Here is a 21,772-nt window from a genome sequence, read left to right on the forward strand (position 1 = left end):
CTGAAACCAACACATAGTCAACTGTGCTACATCCGTTATTCACCTTTTTCAACAGTGATAGCACCAAACAGATTTATAAGATCGGGACGATAATTTTACGTTCTAATAGATTTTTTTTAATGAATTGCAAAAACAGAGGGGTGAAAATAACTTCGCTTTTGTGATAAATTACGGTGAAGTGCAAAAATAACTTCGCATTTGTAATAACTAACGGTGAATTTTGGAGATCAATAGGGACTATTGCGCCTCAGACGCACCCTAAACACCCTAAAGCAACAATAAAAAAATTCTCTCTTTTTTATTTTTTTAAGCCAAAAGCAGGCCCATTTTGACATTTTAAAGAAAGGTAACTACGATCGGTTGTAATCCGAATGGACAGGAAAATGTCTGTAATCGAAAACGATGTTACGGATCTTAGATCAAGGTCTATGTCGAACAATATCCTTATAAGTTATTCACAAATATCATTACGAACCCAACGAGAACCTAAACACGTCGATGCCATTTACTTTTAAAGAACTTTTTGGGGTGAATGTCAGTTTTGTAAAGATTCAAACAAATGGGGCGCGTCCAGAATATAATTCTGATCGACCTGCAACCATTGCTGCAAAGCTGACTTACCGTAGTAAAATCAACACAATTCGATATGCCTAAAAACTAAAGCTAAAGAAAATTGCTAAACAACCATTGCCTTTCTTTATTACTACGCAGCAACTCGCATCTATTGTTTGCGCTCGAAACAAGGTGTATGATACGGCAGAGTCTTTGCGCAGTCAAAACATCACTGTTAAGATTCAAAAGAATCAGGTCAACTTGGCCAACGGCTCCAGATAGAAATATGACATACCATTTCTAACAAATGCAGATTATTTATTACTGAAGAGACGGAAAACTTAGAATCTTTATGGATTACTATTTTATTCTCAGTGGCATATCCGATATGATTTATATACCCTCAAATCATGCGTTGTCGTGGCATTACATTAAATTTTTAATTTAGTGCTTCAAGACTGAATAATTGAGATGTTTGCTATTTATCACATATACAAACAATAATTCTCCTTATTTTAAAATAATTTTAACTCATAAATCATTTGTTATTTGTTCAGAAGGTCATTGAATTCTTGCATAGTTGCTCTTTCGATTTTTTTTTTTTGCCGACGTCATTTGTTTTCGTGGTAAATATAACAAGTAAACTATGGAAATCTAGTCGGGCAAACTCCTTATAAATGTTACAGAGTCAAAAATTCTAGTTTATTTACAAAATGATTACATTATCTGTCATGAAAATTTATTGGTGTAAATTAAGACCACATCTATCTAGGTATGATTAAGCTGTATTGCTAAAAAAATGTAAAAAAAAAAATTCTTTCTGAAGAGTGGTGTAGAAGTTATTTTGAAAAGCTTTATTTGAATGTTTCATGTTTTTAAATATAATTCCATGCATATTTAAAGAAATTAAATGATTAATTCAATGAATAATCAATGGCACAATATTTTTTAAATCATATTATGTTTTTAACAAACCCGATATTTTCTTTGAAAAATGATGTTACTAGATCACCGTAGAAAAGAATCAAAAGTGGTAAATTCCAAATTATTGCCACATGACCGGTAGCTGTATGAATAGTTAACAGACGATGGTATGCTATTAGTTTGTAAGTTTGGTATTCTAGTTCAAAACACAATGCATTGGTGTATATTACACAAATTGTCAAATTTGCGAACTATCCAAAACTCACTCGCTAATGTTTTATTTGGTCAAAGGCAAAAAAGGTTTAACATTTGGTCAGAGTACATGCACAGGGTCCCTTTTATTAATAACAAATATGACGTCATTTCGATCTCAGGTCGTACGATTATTCGTAAAAATAAAAAAAAAAAATACCACGAAAATGTATAGACTACGAAAACACATTACGGGACGGTATGAAATTGTCTTTGCCCTATCGGCCAAATCTCTAACAAGACTTGCATTTCTATCACTCTATGATGCATGTGACTTTAATATGTTTACGGTGTGTCCGTTGGGGAGACCGCAATTGTACCATCAAAAACACTTGAAAAATTGATCAGCCACTTCAAACATCAAGCCGCACGAGACATCTCGACTAGCTGTGACATCACACGACGTCACATAGATCGTTGGATCTTACGGAGACAGTCGAGTTTCTGGTTGAAACTATATAGACCTAGGCTAGTGCAATTTTGGTCGAAAAGCATTATAGAGTTATTTTTTGCTTCTTTTAAAGATTTCTACAAACTGAATCCTTTTATGGCCATGGTTTACGTTATTATTTATTTATTCCCGCAAAAGACATTGGGTAGTAATGGAATTCTGGGAATGTTTCACACAAATTTGGCCTGACGTATGTACAAATTTCATTCCAAATTTCCTCTGTTCTTACACGTTAGTCTAATGGGGATATGAGACATATTTTAATTCAGTTTCGTCAAAATCAAGAGGTGTAGCTATATTTTTTAATAATACTTTTGAACACAAGGTTCATAATAAAATATCTGATGATGAAGGGAATCTTTTGGCTTTAGATTTAACAATTGAAAACAAGCGTCTGAGTTATTACAATATATGGACCGAATGAGGACACACCCAACATTCAAATCAAGATGTTACTTTGGTAGGAGATATTAATCTAGTTTTAGACCCAGAAAAAAGATTATTTTAATAAAAAATATATTAACAATCCAAAGGCAAGAAGTAAAGATCTAGAAATAATCTATGATTATGATTTCATTGATAAATTTAGAGAAATGCAGCCGGATGAAACAATATATACTTGGCGTTAACCGTCCCCTTTTAAACAAGCAAGATTAGATTTCTTTCTTATATCAAATTTTCATTTAAATAGTGTTGACGAAAGTAAAATTCTAAATAGTTATAAATCTGATCACTCAAAGGTCACCAATATATCTAAAGATTGAATTCAATGAGTTTACTCATGGAAAAGTTTTGTGGAAATTTAATAACTCACTTCTGTAGGTATTTGAGTTTATGTTTTACTGATTTTAGTGTGACCAGGTGTCACGTGAGAGAGAGGGAGGGACCATAGAGTTAGAGAGGAGCAAGTGTGTGTCGGTGCCTGGACGTGTGTCGTCGTAACATTTGTGCAATTCTGTCAGTCATTGCTATTAACTTTGTTTATTATTACAATACATTATTGTTAAAACGTTTATTCGAGTCTATCGTCCATATTCAAGTGTTACATTTCTTATAGATATCAAATATATTGAAGCAGTTATTCAGAAAGCAAAGGAAAATTATGCATAACGTATCTATTCTAAAAAATATCTCCACGAAATATCAGATGCAGAAATTCAGTTTACTATAGACGAACAGCTTTTCTATGAAACACTCTTAATGGAAATTAGAGGCAAGACTATTTCTTTTTCTAGTTATGTAAAGAAAAAAAGCAATGAGAGAGTGAAAATCAGTTATTTTCATAGAAATATCGTATGGTCTAGAGTAAAATAGATGACTGAAGGAGAAAAAACCTACTAATTATTTTCTAAACCTTGAGAACAGACACTATACAAATAAAATAATCCATAAATTGATAAAATAAAAAAAATAATTTAATTTTAAAATTAAGATTTAATTTAAAAATTAAAATTTATCCATAAATAAATAAAGATAAACAATAGATTCAGAAACTAGGAGACTTATTGTTCACAGAACAATAAGAAGTCTTTCCACCTTCTTTGAATTTCATTTTGTTTTTTTTATATCTGACTACTTAAAATTAAATTCCATGAATAAGAAATCAAAATTGACCTAAAGGATAAAAAAATGAAGTTTAAAAAAAATTGAATGACCTTAACCTTAGACTTTGAAAAAAATATTAAAGGTCAAAGGTAAAGGATCATAATACAATTGCCCCCATGCTTCTACGACTTATAGTTTTCAAGTTATAAGGTTTAATAGTAAGTACAAAGATGTTAAAAGGGCAATTACTCATAAAAGGGGTCATCAGATCCTTTCGCACTTTTACAGTGAAGTTATGCCTAAAGAACCTTAAGACTTTAGTGAAGGTTTAGTGTTTTTACGGTCTACGGTTTCGGAGGAGTAGCGATAACAAAGTTTTTCGCACAAGGGGCAATAACTTTTGATAGGGTCAATCTAAGGGGACAAGAATGAAATCTTTGAAATAGTTTTAAGAGTACATATTAATGATGCAAAGACATTAAGTATATGGTGAAAGACAAAAGAGATATAAAAAGAGATTAATTTCTCATTTTTGGAATGACCTTGACCTTTGACTTTTGCATAAATGTTAAGGACGAAGGTCACTGAATCTAATGCAGTTGGTCCCATGTCTCTACGACTTCTCGTTTTGAAAAATTTTAATTATTTGTAAAATTCAAAAAGTTTCAGGGGCAATAACTCATTGAAGGGGTTTACGAATCCTTTCGCAATTAATAGTTTGAAAGGTCCTCTCAAGTAGTCGTAGACATTGGTGAAGGTTTCATACCTCTACGGTTTACGGTTTCGTCGGAGTAGCGATAACAAGCATTTCTTGCGTAAGGGGCAATAACTTCAAAAAGGGTCAAAGATCGAATATGGGGGGTCATTTTTCGGAATAACTTTTAACATCCAGTATCATGAACAATAAAGATTTTCGATAAGCCTTGCGGTTTCAAAACATCTCCAGAAATAAAATGATAACTAGGAGACTTATTGTTCACATATACAGCTGTATACGTTGTATATGAAATAGGTTTGGCTATATGAAAATTATCTTGAATACAATTTTAAGTTCAGATCAGAATGGTTTTGTACCCGGAGGATACATAGGAGAAAATACCAGGTTAATCTATGATCTAATGCATTATACAGAAGAAAGAAATATCCCTCGTATGTTGTTAATGATTAATTTTGAAAAATCATTTGACACAGTGCCATGGAATGTTATTGATAAAGCCCTTAAATTCTTTAATTTCGGTCCTTCTCTAAGAAGGTAGGTTTCATTATTTCAATGTAAATTCCAATGTAATATTGTATTAGCAATCAATCAAGCAGGCCACCTATATTATTTCTTTAAGCTAGGCCGTGGTTGTCGCTTGGGTGATCCAATTTCACCATATATATTTTTACTATGTGCAGAAATTTTAGCTTTAAAAATAAAAAGATAATACAAATATGAAAGGGCTTAAAATCGATGGGGAGGAATACCTAATGTCTCAATATGCAGATGACACACTAGTTATACTAGAGGGTACAGAACTATCCCCAGGAAATTGTATTGAAGAAATAACTCAATTTTATAAATTATCAGGACTTAAAATTAATCTCTATAAAACACAAATAGTCTGGATGGGAAGCAAAAAATATTCAAATGAAAAACTACGTAATGAAATTGAATTTTCAATGGACAAGGTATTTATTCTGATACTGACTTAACTAGAGTTCCAAAACTCAACTATGACAAACAGCGGTCAAAATTAAGAATATAATACTACAGTGGAGTAAAAGACTTACTACCCCCTTAGGTAGGATTTCACTTATAAAATCAATATTAATAGCACAGTAAAACCATCTTTTTTATTGCTTTACTTTCTGAATATTTTGTTAAAAATCTAAATAGTGTTTTATTTCATTTTCTTTCATGATCAGAAGTAGACAAGATAAAAAGAAAATAAATTACTCAAGATAACAAGAGTAGAGCATTGAATATGATTGACTTAAATAACTACAATAAGAGCTTAAAATCATCTTGGAAGCTCACTCCTGCATGGTACCTGATCCCACCTCTGATGTTTCGGAGGTCAGATGTTTTCGAAATGCGTCAATATCATCATTTTCTGAAAAAGTATACAAAACTGGCCAATTGTTGAAGCTATTTTTCTATATTTAATATGGAGCGCAACCTCTGATCTTAAATATTCAACTAGTAAATGATAGCACTGTTTCTGGGAATTCAAAGACATGTTTTATTTTTTAGATCAGAGAGTGCGCTCATATTATTTTTCTTCACTGAAAGACTCAGATATTCCTATTTGCCTTAAAATTTAAGACCATTCCAATTTCATAGAGCTAGTTCTCCAAGACCTGGATTTTTATGAGAAAAAAAAATTATTAAACATTAAAGCACTAAGTCTCTTTTTTATTTAAATGCTTCAAATGGAACATCAAGTAATAATCAATCGATCAACTTGTATACCTACAGGGCCATTTTATGCATGAAGTAAACCAAGCTCTTTTTAACCTAATGACAAAATCTTATACAATTTTCCCACTATACTTCGTAAACAGTATTCAGGTTAACGATTGAAATGTAAATCTATAAGAAATATTGCTGATTTCTTTTAAAAAGTCTGTTTGTGTTATTTATCCATAAGGCTGGCTTTAAAACAGGCATCGATATTACTTATGCAGCAATATACCTTCATCACATGCATACGGATTGTATATATCTCAGTTGATTCAATACGCAAGAGCATGCTCTACGTAGGAACAATTTCTAAAACGAGGTAAATTTCTGACAAGCAAGTTTATGAAACAAGAATATTAGCAGTCTCGTTTAAAGTCACCATTTCGTAAGTTCTATCGTCGATACAATGGCCTTGTCAGCAAATACAATTTATCATTAAGTCAAATGCTGACTGGCGTTTTTTAGTCAGTTAAAATTACTAATTGTAAGTCCATTATTTATACATTGAATCGACGACAGATTTTTCCGTTATTTCCCGATCATGACAAGGAGCACACTTTGCTTATTTGTTTCACCAAACAGAGGTTTTAGGGTTAGTCCTCGAGCGTACAACCCGCGACTTAAGGATCCACTCCTTACTTTGCGACTCTAGAACAGACGTTCGATCCTCTGCCCCATGCGGGCGACGAAATACACTAGTAATGAAGCTTTTCGTCATTTCATAATTTGAATACATAATATACCAACTTATTAATGGTGTTATTAATAAAACTTTACTTCAAACACCCTAAAGCAACAGAGCAGCAGTCATTTGTTACATTGATGTGGTTCATGGGCCCCTTGTTTCCTTAAGCGGGGGAATAAGCTTTGATATAGAAATGTGAGAAAGTAAAATCATTTCAAGATTAGCAAAGCTTTGATCAGTTATTTTGAAAGGCAATGTTTAAACTTGATATTTTCACGTCTAGACAATACAATTTCCTCCAAGTCTAAAAATATTTTCGTAAGTTCTATTTTCAATACAATGACCATGTCAGCAAATACAAATTATTATTGAGTCAAATGCTGACATTTTTTCATACCAATTGTTAGTCCATAATTTATACACTGAATTGACGACGGGTTTTCCGTTATTTCACGATCATGACAATGAGCACACGGCGGGTGTGACCGGTCATCAGAGGAAGCTGACTCCTCCATTGCATCTGATCCCACTTCTGATGTTTCAGAGGTCCGTGTTTGCTCTGCTCCTATTTTGTTTTGTTTTATGGACTTTGAGATTGAATACTGCTCGTTATCTCCATATTCTTCTTTCATGAGTGTAAAGAGTCAATACTTACATGGATAGAAAACACCATTACACGAAAAACGTTAACTGTAGGTTACATGCATAGATTTATAAAAGATTATTTGCGTGCAGATGAAGTTATTAAAAATATATATGTTTTAGGAAAGATATATTTACGCCGTCTTTATCGATTCTTTCATATTTTGTAAAGGCTGGAATTGATAAAAGACGTCTGCTTGTCATCAATGAACATGAGGCTGTATCTTTATACTGCAACAATACCCCTTTGGTTGTTTGTACTTGTGAAGGACATGAGTTTATTACGTTTCAACCTGGACACAAATTTCTGTTGATTGATGTTGGAGGTAAGTATATATTTCTATTTTATTATCTATTTTTTTTCGTTCATTCACAGATTGACTTATGACTTTGTGGTTCATGATATTAACTTAATCGTTATTTAAAATTTGAACAACATATTTTCGTGTAGTTATTGCATGGAATGCCAATGCTGCCCGAAGGCCACTTGCATATTACAGCAAACACGGTTATTAAGAACATGGATATTGCGAATTCACGGATATAAAGAAGTTATCTTGGATCCCCAGATTCATAAATTTAACTAATTCCTTATACGGTTATTACGAATTACGGATATAGCGAAGTAGTTTTATAGATCCCAATGACTTTGTTATAACCCGAGTTTTACAGTATACAGTGGTGTGATTTAAACTTTATATGAGGAGGTGAAGTCATTGTATACATTGGTAAAACCCTTATTTTCAGTAATAAGCTCATTATATGCAGTGATTTTATCATGATAAACAGTGCAGAGTCATTTTATGTAGTGGTTAAATTATGTATTGAAGTGAGTATCGATATCGATACATTATGCTGTAAAATCATAATATACAGTGTTTTACCATAACTTTTATAAATATATTTATCTCAAGCTCTACGGGATATCGTATTGACTTAAAAAAAATGAAAACTACCATTGTTAATTGACAATACGCTGTCGATATATCTAAATTTCATGGTACCTGGATCAGGGGTTCTGGTATAGGGCTGGTCTATATAAATTATATACAAGTGAAAATGCATGAATTCTCCAGAATTTCTGTTAATGGGTATTTAAGAAACTAACCACAGGCTGGGCTATATGATTATATTGATTTGAACATATTTGATTGTTTAACACAAAAGGATCAGAAACAAGTTCTTACAACTAACAAGTTCTTCTCCTGGTGGTAGTAAAGTTGAGTGCAATTGTCATTTGAAATCATTTGAAAAGTAAACTGGATACCTATATTACATTTGATATTAATTTAAAGAAGATGCCATGAACATACTAATTACTGTTTCCTGAGAAACTGTAGGCAAGCTGCATACATTGTCAAATATGAAAAAAAACTCCCAAATTCAGGACTTGTATTCTTAATTTTTCATTGAAAATTACAGTTTAAAAATCAGTTTTTAATCTTGTTTACCTACAAATTATGCCCCGAAACACCTTATTTGACCAAGCTAAAGTTGTAAAGCATCAATAAAGGAATTTATTTCTCAAAGAACTATATGCGGTATATTGCATATATTTGCCCCCACAAAAGTGAAATTTTGAAAACTTCCTGAAATGTGCTGAATTCAATAAATTGTATGAGAAATATAGATTAACAGAACATATTATTGTTTCAAACTAGTTTATTCACATTTTATGTTTTTATGACGTCACAAACTAGTCCGATTTTATATCCTTTTTCAGAAAGAGGACAAAATGGACAAAATTTTAACAATTTTAGCTTTAAAATTTATAGAGCGCAAGTTTGTTCAGGAGCAATATTATCATATTTCATTGATATTATCATTCGACACATTATATCAAAATATTGATCCTGAACACACATGCACTCGGTAACTTTTACTCAAAATATCGACGAAATATGTACATTTTCTGTAAAATTCATAAAAAACTGAAATTTACTTCAATTTTGTGACGTCATTACGTACATATGGCGTCATTAATTATGAAAATATTCAGTGCTTTGAAGTCAGCATATACTCCCCTGTTTAATAACTTCATTAAATATATCTCAATCAAAGTTGAATTTGGGGGGCAAATATTGGTTATTACGGTACCGAATACAGTTCTTTGATAAATCTGTAGGCACCTTTCATTTACTAGATCTTGACCTTAACTGAACCTTTTCTAGCCTATCCATATCAGATAAAGTACAACAAAATTGTTCAATTGAACTACCTATTATCAAGGATAAATCGTTTATAAATTCTGACAGAAAAAGCATGGTTGCAATCGGACTCCTTCGTATGGATAATGAGATAAATAAGACTTTATTGAGTCTATTGAAGAAAATATAAATACATGAATGTGAAATTGACTGTATGTTGTTTAGCAAAAGAATCAAACAAAACATATGAGTGACTAATCAAGCATGATACGAGAAGACCACCTTATTCAAATGATGCTCCATTTGTCGGCGATAGGCCTTTCAATGGCCATAGCATACTTTAATGATAATAAAATTGTAGAAGAAGCGTCCACTTACTGATTCCTCGCATCTCTGGGGTTAGCTCCACGAAATAAAGCTGATGACGCTGAATTCCCAATTTTCAATATGACCTCCGCTCTGACTCTCCCCTGCACAAATGATATATAAAGCAGGGGTAAGAGTCGGAATAATATCGGATTAGGATTCCTGTGATATAGAGATAAAGATATACCAGGTAGTTATGATGAGCAATAGTGTTTCTTTTAGAAATTGTGAATGTCATGGCCTCTGGTTTAAATTAGGAATCATATTCAGTTGTATGAAATTGTTACATGATTATTCAGGTGACATATAAGACCCATGGACCTCTTGTTATACACCGCTTGAAAAGTGGGATGGCAAACAGTAATCGTGAGGTCCATCCGTATGTCTGTTAAACTTTGGGGTACCCATCTCTTATCCACAAAACCTCTCACTATTGAATGAAATTTGATGAGACTTTCACAGAATCTTTATTACATATATATTGCCATTGTACATCTCCCATTTTACTTTTTGATCCGACATATATTTTGGGTTTCCCAAACCAAAACATGGGCACTGCCATTATATTCTTACCTATGATCTATCTTCTTTACACGATACCGTTAAACATTATAGCAAAACATGGATACTGCCATTATATTCATATTGGAGGTGGGGGTGTATCATTTGGTGAGGTCATTGCTCACAGTTCCTCAAGTTCAAATTTGTATTTTTTTAAGTATTAATTTTTATAAGCTGATACATACTAATATTAATCTTACTGTCTTTAAGTTGAATACGATTTATGTTCGGATTCTCGCTATATGTGAAGATATATATATATATATATATATATATATATATATATATATATATATATATATATATATATATATATATATATATATATATATATATATATATATATATACATAAACTAATGAAATAAGTTATTTATAAAGCACATTTTACACCAACTCTTCAACTAACATAACTGCATAACTGCCCTTTCACTACGCTTCGCGGTTTATAAAGCGTAAACTGCCCCAAGTTATGTTAATCGTATAATATAAAGTGAAATAAGCTTCATTCCTTAAATAAGCTATATATATATATATATATATATATATATATATATATATATATATATATATATATATATATATATATATATATATATATATATGGATACCCACTTCCGCCACAGCCCGGGGTTGAACTCTCGACCTTCGGAATATTTCTCCTAGCAGTACTGGAACAGCGCGCTAGACCGCTCGGCTATCTAGGCAAGTCATAAAACTTGCATCTCGATGCCGATTGAATTCTCGCGGCGCTGTCCTACACTACACGGTCTTTGAGATTAGAAGTGAGATACAGTTATTTGGACATTAGTTTTAACAGAGGATTGTTACCAATACATGTTGTAATGAAATTGATTATTATTTATAAAGCACATTTTACAACAACTCTTAAACTAACACAACTGCCCTAAGTGAAGAAATATTAATATAGAAAGCACAAAGAAATTCACTTTTATATGGATACCCAACTCAGCCCCAGCCCGGTTTTGAACTCTCGACCTTCGGAATCTGTCTCCAAGTAGTACAGGAACAGCACGCGGGAATGGGTATCCATATATATTAATATAGAAATATGGACAACGGTGTAGACAAAATTAACTAATACTTCACATGCAGGAAAGTAAGACACCAAAGAATCTTACAATTATAGTTGTACACGTCAGTAAAGTACACAAACAAACATAGATTCACGTAACTGCAATAAAATGTAAACAAAAGCAAAGCAAGATAACAAGCAAGAACACGGGTCGCCATTTTTAGCTGGTTTCCCTGACAATAAAGCAGTCAGGTGTAACGAATGCGAAATGTATACCCTGGTGTTGATGTATTGTTGATAATGATATTGAAAATGGCGTATGCCTATTGGCAAGTCGTGTTCACCTTAAACTTTGTTATTATCTCAATTTCAAAGAAACTCTTTAAGACGTATTTTTATCATTTGATCCTCATTTGCTAAAGCCAACGGACGATTTCAACATTTAAAACCTTGATTTTTCCTTTGACGTTTACTCCACGTTTTAGCTCACCTGAGCCAAAGGCTCAAGTGAGCTTTTCTGATAAAAGAAATTGTCAGTTGTCTGTTGTCGTTGGCGTTGTCGTCGTTGTTGTGAACTTTTTACATTTTCATCTTCTTCTCAGGAACCGCTGAACAAATTTCAAATAAACTTACTACAAAGTGTCCTTGGGTAATGGGGATTTAAGTTTATTCAAATGAAGGACCATGCCCTCTTCCTAGCGATGATAATTATGAATTAGTGAAAAATTAATACAATTTTTAAAAGTTCTTCTCAAGAACCACTAGAACAGGAAAGATGAAACTCATGTGGAATCGTCCTCAGATAGTGTACATTCAAATTAATTCAAATCATGGCCCCAAGGGTTAGGTTGGGGCCACAATGGCCGATCAAAGTTTTACATTGGAGTTTATAGGAAATCCATGAAAATTTTCTTCTCAAGTACTGCAAAGCCATGATTAGTGATATTTATATGGAAGCATCCTCGGGTACTTTAGACTTTAGTTTGTTCAAATCATAACCCCATGGGATAGGGTGAGGCCACAACAGGGGATCCAAGTTTTAATTTGAAATATTTTTTCAAAACGTTTTTTCTCAAGAATATAAAGCCATGATTAGTAATATTTGTATGGAAGCATCCTCAGGTAGTGTAGAGTTAAATTTGTTCAAATCATTACCTCCAAGGGTAGGGAAGGGTCTCAATGGTGGATGAATGTTTTGCATAAGAAAAAAGGTAAAAAAAAAAACTCACAGAAAATAAAAGAAAAGCTTTGTTAAGTCATATTGACAATCATCCTCATGTATTGAATGTTGCCCCTTGGCCTCTTGTCTTATTAGCTCTACTGGTCGTAGACCAGAAGAGCTTATGAGAAAGTAATGCGTCCGGCGTCTGGCATCCGTCTGTTAACAATTTTTCAAAATGCTACTCCTCATACAGTGTTGGACCGATTTCAGTATAACTTGGCACACATTGTCAAGTAGAAAACACTAAGATATATAATTCTGTGTATCGGTTTTTTATTTCGATGAATGATGTTGCCGTGGTTACTAAAAAAAGAAATTTCTGTAAAATACTTTTAAAATGTTACACCTCCTACAGTTTTGGACTGTTTTCAATATAACTTAGCACACAAGTAGAGAACATTAGGATACATAATTCTGTTTATTGGTTTTTGATTTCGATGCACGGTGTTGCCGTTTAGAAATTTCTGTGAAATACTTTAAAAAGCTTCTCCAAATATAATTTTAGTCTGATTATAATAGAATATGGCGTGCAAGTAGACTATACTGAGATACGTGATTGTGTTAATTATTTATGTTTTATGAATGATGTTGCCATGGTAAGCAAATTGAAAATACTTTAAAAGCTAATACTACAGTTGTAGTCTTATCATCGCAATCTATTGACACACAGAGACTTAATCAAGGATATTGCTGTTGTCAAGTTTTAAGTCCCCACTGCTACTTTTCTCCTCCTTTGTTCAGGTACAAACCAGTGGAGCTTCAGTCTCGACGGAGACTTCTAGTTTTTAGTTCGACTGACTAGAGGCCAGACGAGCTTATGCTATAGTAAGGTGTCCGTCGTCCATCCGTTTGTCTGTCTTTGCCAGAATGTACCAGAATCCGTCCTGTCACCAAAACGGATGAATCTTTTTCAAACAATGCTCTTAGATTAATATATTATAAAACATTTCATTTTTTAACAATATATTTTCTAGTTTTATTTTTACATCCGTTTGAATTTGGTATTGTTCTCAATATTAATTCTAGTCATGACGTTGACGTTACTTACTTGAACGTCATAATGTCAATCTTATAAATGTCAATCTTATATACTTTAAGGTCATGATGTGAACTTTATTAATAATAAACATAATCAAAATTACATTTACAAATTCGTTCCGATGAAAAGTCGTCCGGATACTGAAGCATCCGGATATCTGGGGTCCGGATATCTGAAGGTCCACTGTATATTCTAAAGAGGGAAAAATTCAATTGTTTTTATATAAATCTCAATTTATAATGGCTTCTTCCAAGAAATTCGGAAACATAGAAAAGAGTTTAGTATTTGCTTTTCTAATAGTCTGTACTTCTCTAAAGCAAATATATACTCACAATCAATAGAAACGCAACACCCTAATTTTAGGGTGAAAATTAATTACGGGATATAACTATGTACCAAATAAGTAAGGACATCTTTAACTTTGCCAAATCAGTTATTAAACGGTTGAGTGATTTTCATTCCATTACAGGAATTTGATTTTTAGCCCTCTTAACAGAAATCAAAAATTAGCATTAATTTTTTAATATAATTATTGACAATATTTGGGGTTTTCAATGTATCGTACCTGATAATCATGAGTATTGTACTAAAATTCCGGAAAAAATATCCATCTTTCTTTTCCAGATGTGATGCCTGTATTTCCTCAAATAACTGAATGCACGCATTTTCATTGCTAATGCTGGAAATTCTCAAAATAAAGAACAAGAGGCCCAGGGGCCACATCACTCACCTGGGCAACTGGCTAGGTAAAAGCAAAAATTAGTTCGGGATTGAAATACATATATGATAAAAATTGGTTATGGGGAGGGTAGGGGTATTTAAACAAACTTAAATCTACACTCCCTTAGAATACTTCGTGACACGTTATAGTTTTCTTGTTTATAAGATGAAAATTTTCATTAATATAGCCTTTGTATTTATTTGTCCACTTTATGGTTCCTCTATTCTCCTGGATTTCAAACGTATATTAATACCTTTTTCATGCTTTTAAATTAAAAATCAATCATCATGATGGCTTTGTGAAAAATTTTAACGATTTTTACCATGCAATTCTATGTAAAACCTTGATCTCCCATCATGGCCACACCCTTGCCCAAGGGGTCATGATTTGAACAAATTTAAAACTTTGCTACCTGAGGATGATTCCATATGAGTTTAATCTTTCCTGGCCCAGTGAATCTTGAGAATAATATCTTTAAAAATTTTCCCTATGTATTCTTATGTTGAACTTTGATACCCTATTGTGGCCCTACCTACCCCCGGGGGTCATGATTTGAACAAACTTGAATCTTCGCTTCCTGAGGATAATTCCACTTGAGTTTCATCTTTCCTGGCCAAATGTTTCTGGAGAAGAACATTTTAACAGATTTTTCCTATGTATTCCTATGTAAAACTTTGATACCCCATTTTGGCCCCAACCTACCCCGGGGGTCATGATTTGAACAAACTTAAATCTACACGACATAAAAAATGCTTGCACATGAGTTTCGTCTTTCCTTGCCCAGTGGTTCTGGAGAAGAAGCTTTATAAAGATTTTTTTTTCCTTTATAATCCTATGTAAAATGTTGATCAGCCATTGTGGCCTCGCCCCTACCCCATGGGAGTCATGATTTGTACAAACCTGAATCTACACAACCTGAGGATGCTTCCACATGAGTTTCATCTTTTCTGGCCCAGTGGTTCTGGAGAAGAAGATTTTTAAAAGATGCCATTAATTTTTCATTAATTCATCATTATCTCCCCGTGGAAGGGGTCTTGGCCCTTCATTGATACAAAATTGAATCTCCTTCACCCAAGGATACTTTGTGCCAAGTTTGGTTGAAATTGGCCCAGTGGTTCTTGAGAAGAAGATGAAAATATGAAAAATTTACAACTGTGACGCCAACGACGACGACAGACAACGGAAAAATTTTGATCAGAAAAGCTCACTTGAGCCTTTGGCTCAGATTAGCTAAAAAGGAGAGGTGCAGATGCAAATGATGCAAATATACACTACATAACGAATTCCTGGACTCACGTTTTTCAAAAGCATGAATGACAGTTCCTTGACCGGAAGTCCAAGGGTTACTGCACTAAGCCAATTTAGAGAAACGCCGACCTCAAAATCTGAAAAAACAGGCATTTAATTAATGCCCAAGAATATTTATTCGCTTAGATTAAGCCATTGATAAACCTAACGCATGGTAGAAATTGGACTGCTTATGATGTAAATGGAGAACTAGCACGTTTTAATTAAATTGTCGGAAGGGGGATGTTTTAAAGTTATGTATTACTTTCTAAGGTCTAAAGATAACATTTAACGTTTAAATGAAGTATCATTGTTGTGAAAATTTACTTTTTACCTTTATTTATTCATTCTTAATCTTATCTCTAAAACTAATAAAGTAATTATGTAGTGTATATTTGCATCTGTAGCTCTCCTTTTTCTTTATTTTGAGAGTTTCCAGCATTAGCAATGAAAATGCGTGCTTTCGGTTATTCGAGGAAATAGAGGCCTCACATCTGGAAAAGAAAGAAGGATATTTTTTCCGGAATTTTAGTACAATACTTATGATTATCAGGTACGATACATTGAAAACCCCAAATAATGTCAATAATTGTATTTCAAATGCTTATGTTTGATTTCTGTTAAGAGGGCTTAAAATCAACTTCCTTTAATAGAGTGAAAATCATTCAAAAGTTAAAAAACTGATATGGCAAAATAAAAGATGTCCTTACTTTTTTGGTACATAGTTATATCCCGTATTTAATTTTCACCCTTAAATGAGGGTGTTGCGTTTCTATTGATTGTGAGTATATATACTTCATAAGCAGTTACGCTGTTTACCATTTTACAAATGTCACATTTAACAGTGACAGTCTAAATTAATAATAACAAATTTATCAGTTTTGTAAACATATGTATTTCTTGCTCCGATAGTTTTCATAAAAATACATAAAATATTGAAATAAACTTCACTTTTACATATTCTTAAAGTAAAACATAAAAATACGTTAATCCGAAAACGCATGTTTACAAAGTCAAATTATGCCACTTTACTGATTAATACTACATTATCACCCCAACTTAAAACTCTCACAGTAGTAAAAACAGGTAAATTGAAAAAAATAACACTCTACATGAGGAGCGGCCAATCTCCGCTTCCAACGTAAAACTCACATAGCAGATAAAACAGCTAAATTGAAAAAAATCAAAGTACTGAAAGTACTCATAGGAGTTGAACATGGTGTAAAATAAAATCTTTGATCGGGAGGTTAAGTGAGTGAATAATATCATTATTTCAAGTACAGACAACTGTTTCAGATTTTTTTGTGTTGCAACAATCTTGAGAAAGACATTCAGAGACATTGAAAAAAAATTACATTTCAATTTTTATATATTTGCAACAAATTGCAGTCATGTCTCACTTAGAATTTTATAGTCTAAAGAATAATTAATTTTTGATTTTTTTATTAGCCTGTAGCATTACCAATTTCATAAAATATGCAAAATGCAATATGCAAAAGATGGATATTTGTTAGCTCTAACACAGCCAGTTTAGAATTATATGATGTATTATTTGTTTTAATTAATTCCTACAAAGTAAGTCTCTTAGATATATATGTACAATATTTTAAACATGATAAGAAATGGAAATTAGATCATTGAAATCTGTGTCACTCTGTTAATCAAGGTTACCTGATTTTCTTGCACCCTAACCAATTTCTGATTATTGAACAATATTTGACGGGCGTATCATGCTGTGGTGGGGCACTTTATTAGACAATAGTGAACACCTCTTACTAGATACATAAAATATTTCTGAATTGGAACCTACTCTGAAAAACCCAGCGGGGGTATTTGTCCAAATTGGACAGTTCTAATTTGGGTTTCCCATTGCAAAACATGGACACTGCCATTATGTTCGTACATTGTACTAGAGGCGGTTGATCATTTATATAATTCACTGCTCACAGCACCTCTAGTACATCTTCAAATATGTAATATGTTTTTCCTTAGCACCTTTACCCATGTGTTATGAAAATTTCAGTTTCACAGGAATAATATCAATGTTGATAAGATGTGGATTTTCACACAGCATCCTTTAATGAGCTAATAGGTTTGTTATATAAAACTTCTCTGGAAATATCAACATGGTACGTGGCGTACGTCAGAACTTAAATTTGATTGTAAAGAAAAAAGCAATACCAAGTTAAAAACAAATATTCAATGACCAAATATAAAAACTGTGGTATATATGAGAGTTTTCGTGCGTACAAATTATCTGGTATGTAAATAAGTTTTTCCTTTTGTTTAACAAAAAAATATAATTCATTTTGTCATTTTTAATCGCGCGTAATTCTACGAAAACATCGATGTCCGTTTTTGGTTTTAACATTTATAACAGAGAACTAGATTTTCCGCTTTTTGGCAGGTGATACTGCTGATTTAGTAATAAATACGCTTCTTCCTAATGTTTTTATGCATTAATGAATTCATTTAAACCAAGAAAATATTCATGAAAACTTTGAATAAATTATGTGCACCGGTAAAAAAGAAATTGCTAAAAATCTAAAATCCGGGACCGTCGGGAGTCGGGCTTCGGGAAGACTAGATTTACCGCTAGCCGTCAGTATGTAGAGTTGTCGTTCGTATCTCTTTCAGTGTTTATAGATGACGCTACACTAAAAATGAGTTCCATAACGAAAATTTTGGAGATTCTTTACAATTTAGTTTTACTTTGAACGAAATCTGATATCCAAAATAAGATTACTTTATCATTACATTTACTTACATTTCAAATTATAAAAATTAGATCGATTTAGGAGAAAATGATATGAACTATTTGTGGCGGATGTTTATGCATGTTTTCTGTTGAATATCATCGAAGTAAATTGGTGGACACAGTAGCCTCGCCTTCGGCTCTATATAATCAACACAAATTACTGCGCATGTTAAATGCGTGATGACCAAGGGAGATTTAACATAGTTCAACTCCCATAAAATAACACTCTACATGAGAACGGCCAATTTCCGCATCCAACTTAAAACTCACACAGCAGATAAAACAGGAAAATTGAAAAAGTAACACTTGACATGTGGAGCGGCAAATTTCCGCATCCGATCGACTTAAACGTTTCACAGTAGTTAAAACAGGTAAATTGAAAAAATAACAATCTACATGCGGAGCGGCCAATTTCCGCATCCGACTTAAAACTCACTTGAAATTAAACAGGTAAATTGAAACAAGAGGCCCTTGGGCCATATCGCTCACTTGAGCACTGTGGCTATGAAAAAGTAGAAATTGGTTTATTATTGAAAAGTTTAAATCCCAAAGTAGTAAAATGACCAATCATGGCTTTGCTATTCTTGAGAAGATGAATTTTAAAGAATTTTCTATGTCTATGTAAAACTTTGATCGGCCATTGTGACCCAGCCCTACCCCCGGGGGTCATGCTTTGAACAAACTTATATCTACACTATCTGAAGATGCTTCATTATAAATATGATGAATTATAGCTCTTCTATTCTTAAAAAGAAGATTTTTAAAAGAACTTTCCTATTTATTTCTATGTAAAACTTTGGTCGGCCATTTAGGCCACGCCCTACCCCGGGGGTCATGATTTGAACAAATTTGAATCTGCACTACCTGAGGATGCTTCAGTATAAATATGATCAATTATGGCTTTGATATTCTTGAGAAGAACGTTTATAAAGAATTTTCCTATATATTTCTATTTAAATTTTTTTTCGGCCATTGTGCATCGCCCTTCCCCCAGGGATCATGATTTGAACAAATTTGAATCTACACTACCTAAGCATGCTTCCATATTGATATGATCAATTATGGTTTTGCTGTTTTTGAGAAAAAGATTTTTAAAGAGCTTTCCTTATATTTCTATGTAAAACGTTTGTCGGCCATTTTTGTCCCCGCCCTACCCCCGGGGGTCATGATTTGAACAAATTTGAATCTACACTACCTGGGGATGCTTTCGTATAAATATGATCAATTATGGCTTTGTTATTCTTGAGAAGAAGATTTCTAAAAGAATTTTCCTATATATTTTTATTTAAAACTTTTTTCGGCCATTGTGGCCCCGGCCTATCCCCGGGGGTCATGATTTGAATAAACTTGAATCTACACTACCTGAGGATGTTTCCCCTTAAGTTTCATCATTCATTGCTCAGTTGTTCTTGAGAAGAAGATTTTTGAAACATGTCACCAAATTTTCATTAATTCCCAATTATCTCCCCTTGAATGAGGGCGTGGTTCTACATTTGAACAAACTTGAATCCCCTTCACCTAAGGATGCTTTGTGGCAAGTTTGGTTGAAATTGGCCCAGCGGTTCTTGAGTAGAAGTCGAAAATGTGAAAAGTTCACAGACAGACGGACAGACAGACAGACTCCGGACGCCGGACAAAATGTGATCAGGAAAGCTCACTTGAGCCTTCGGCCAATTTTCGCATCTAATTATAAAAATCACACATGAGATTAAACAGGTTAATTGAAAAATAACAATCTACATGCGGAGCGGCCAATTTCTGCATCCTGCTTACAGCAGGCACGTCGCCGCAGTTTAGGCCAAACAGGTTTGTAATATTTGAAAAAGAATTAGGCATTGAAAGATATGCTTGGGCAAAGGACACGTTTCCATTTTGTTTTGTACGTTTAATTTTGTTTTACCTAGCCTCACCCCCCCCCCCCATCCTTTCAATTTGCTTTCGAGACCAATGCGCTTTTTCTTTGGAAGCATTAACATAATTTCTTTTCATAAGATAAAAGAAATTAAAATATTTTATTCAAAAACTTATTTTGTTTATTATGAATATCTTGAACGTAGAAGGGAAATATTATGGATTTTTATTTACATTGTCTTTTGCTTCTAGGTTTGAGGGTCAATGTGATTGGTCATGTAGTAGATTTTAATGGCAAAACAGAACAGATATACGCATTACAAATATCAGATTGTGGTGGATTGCGTGTTGATGATGAATTTGATGCATTACTAAAGCATTTCTTTGGACAGACGTTAATGAAAGAGTTAAAGGATAACTACCAACCAGCCTACATAGATCTTGTGCGAGATTTTGAAAATAAGAAAAGGATTGCAGAAGAAGACATTGATGCTGCTGCATCAATTACACTTCGAATTCCTTTTATTCTCAACCAATTGATCGCAAAAAAATGCGAACAGAGCCATGCGCAGCAGCTTGAAAATAAAATAAGGAGAAATGAAGATAAGCTTATAATCGATATGGCACTACTGGTAGAATTGTTTGAACCATCTTGTGAGCAAATTCTGGCGCAGATTGACATTGCACTGAAAGAAGTTAGTGACGTCAACTGGTTAATTTTGGCCGGAAGATTTTCAGATTCGGGTTTGCTCCAAGAACGAGTACGACGACATTTCTCTGATTATTCTGTGTTTGGTTTGTTTGAACCAGGTCTTGTATTACTTCGAGGAGCTCTGTTGTACGGCCAGCGCCATCCCGAGCTTTTTGAAGGAAAAGAGCGCCTTGACGACGATGAATTTTGAGAAATGTCTGAAAGCGCATAATGGTTAATAAGTTCTCCCTAGCAAAAGCACTGATTTTCCGACGTAAAACAGGGATACATTACAGTGCACTTTATTCATCTACCGACAAATGATAAGAAAAAACTTTACATGCGAAAGTTTGTTTTGGAGGTCCTTGTTTGCTCTGCTCCTATTTTGTATTTTTTATGGACTTTTGTTCTTGAACAAGTTAGGGGGAAACGTAAATTCCGTTATAATAGTGGTATCTCACTATTATAGTAAATTTACGCTATATTTCCTGCCGTGGATAGCCTCAATTTCATCCGATACCATGCAAGGTGTTTGAACCGCAAGTCATGGTGGATACATGTATTAAAATGAACAAAAACTGTCATGTTTGCATGTTT

The 21,772-nt window shown here is 33.3% G+C and overlaps 1 protein-coding gene across 1 annotated transcript in view; it reads left to right on the forward strand.

Annotated features, from left to right (window-relative positions):
• The window catches only part of LOC134266134 (heat shock 70 kDa protein 12A-like), a 31,635-nt gene extending 10,249 nt beyond the window's left edge, over window positions 1-21,386 (forward strand). Inside the window, exons 2-3 of the mRNA XM_062748379.1 lie at window positions 3,032-3,107; window positions 20,737-21,386. Of these exons, the coding sequence (XP_062604363.1) occupies window positions 3,032-3,107; window positions 20,737-21,386 (726 nt within the window). The remainder of the gene's footprint in view (window positions 1-3,031; window positions 3,108-20,736) is intronic.
• Window positions 21,387-21,772: the final 386 nt, after the last annotated feature.

Source organism: Saccostrea cucullata, unplaced genomic scaffold (assembly GCF_032062105.1).
Source record: "Saccostrea cucullata isolate Sc308-1 unplaced genomic scaffold, CSIRO_AGI_Scuc_v1 ctg1135, whole genome shotgun sequence".
Taxonomy (NCBI): Eukaryota; Metazoa; Mollusca; class Bivalvia; order Ostreida; family Ostreidae; genus Saccostrea; species Saccostrea cuccullata.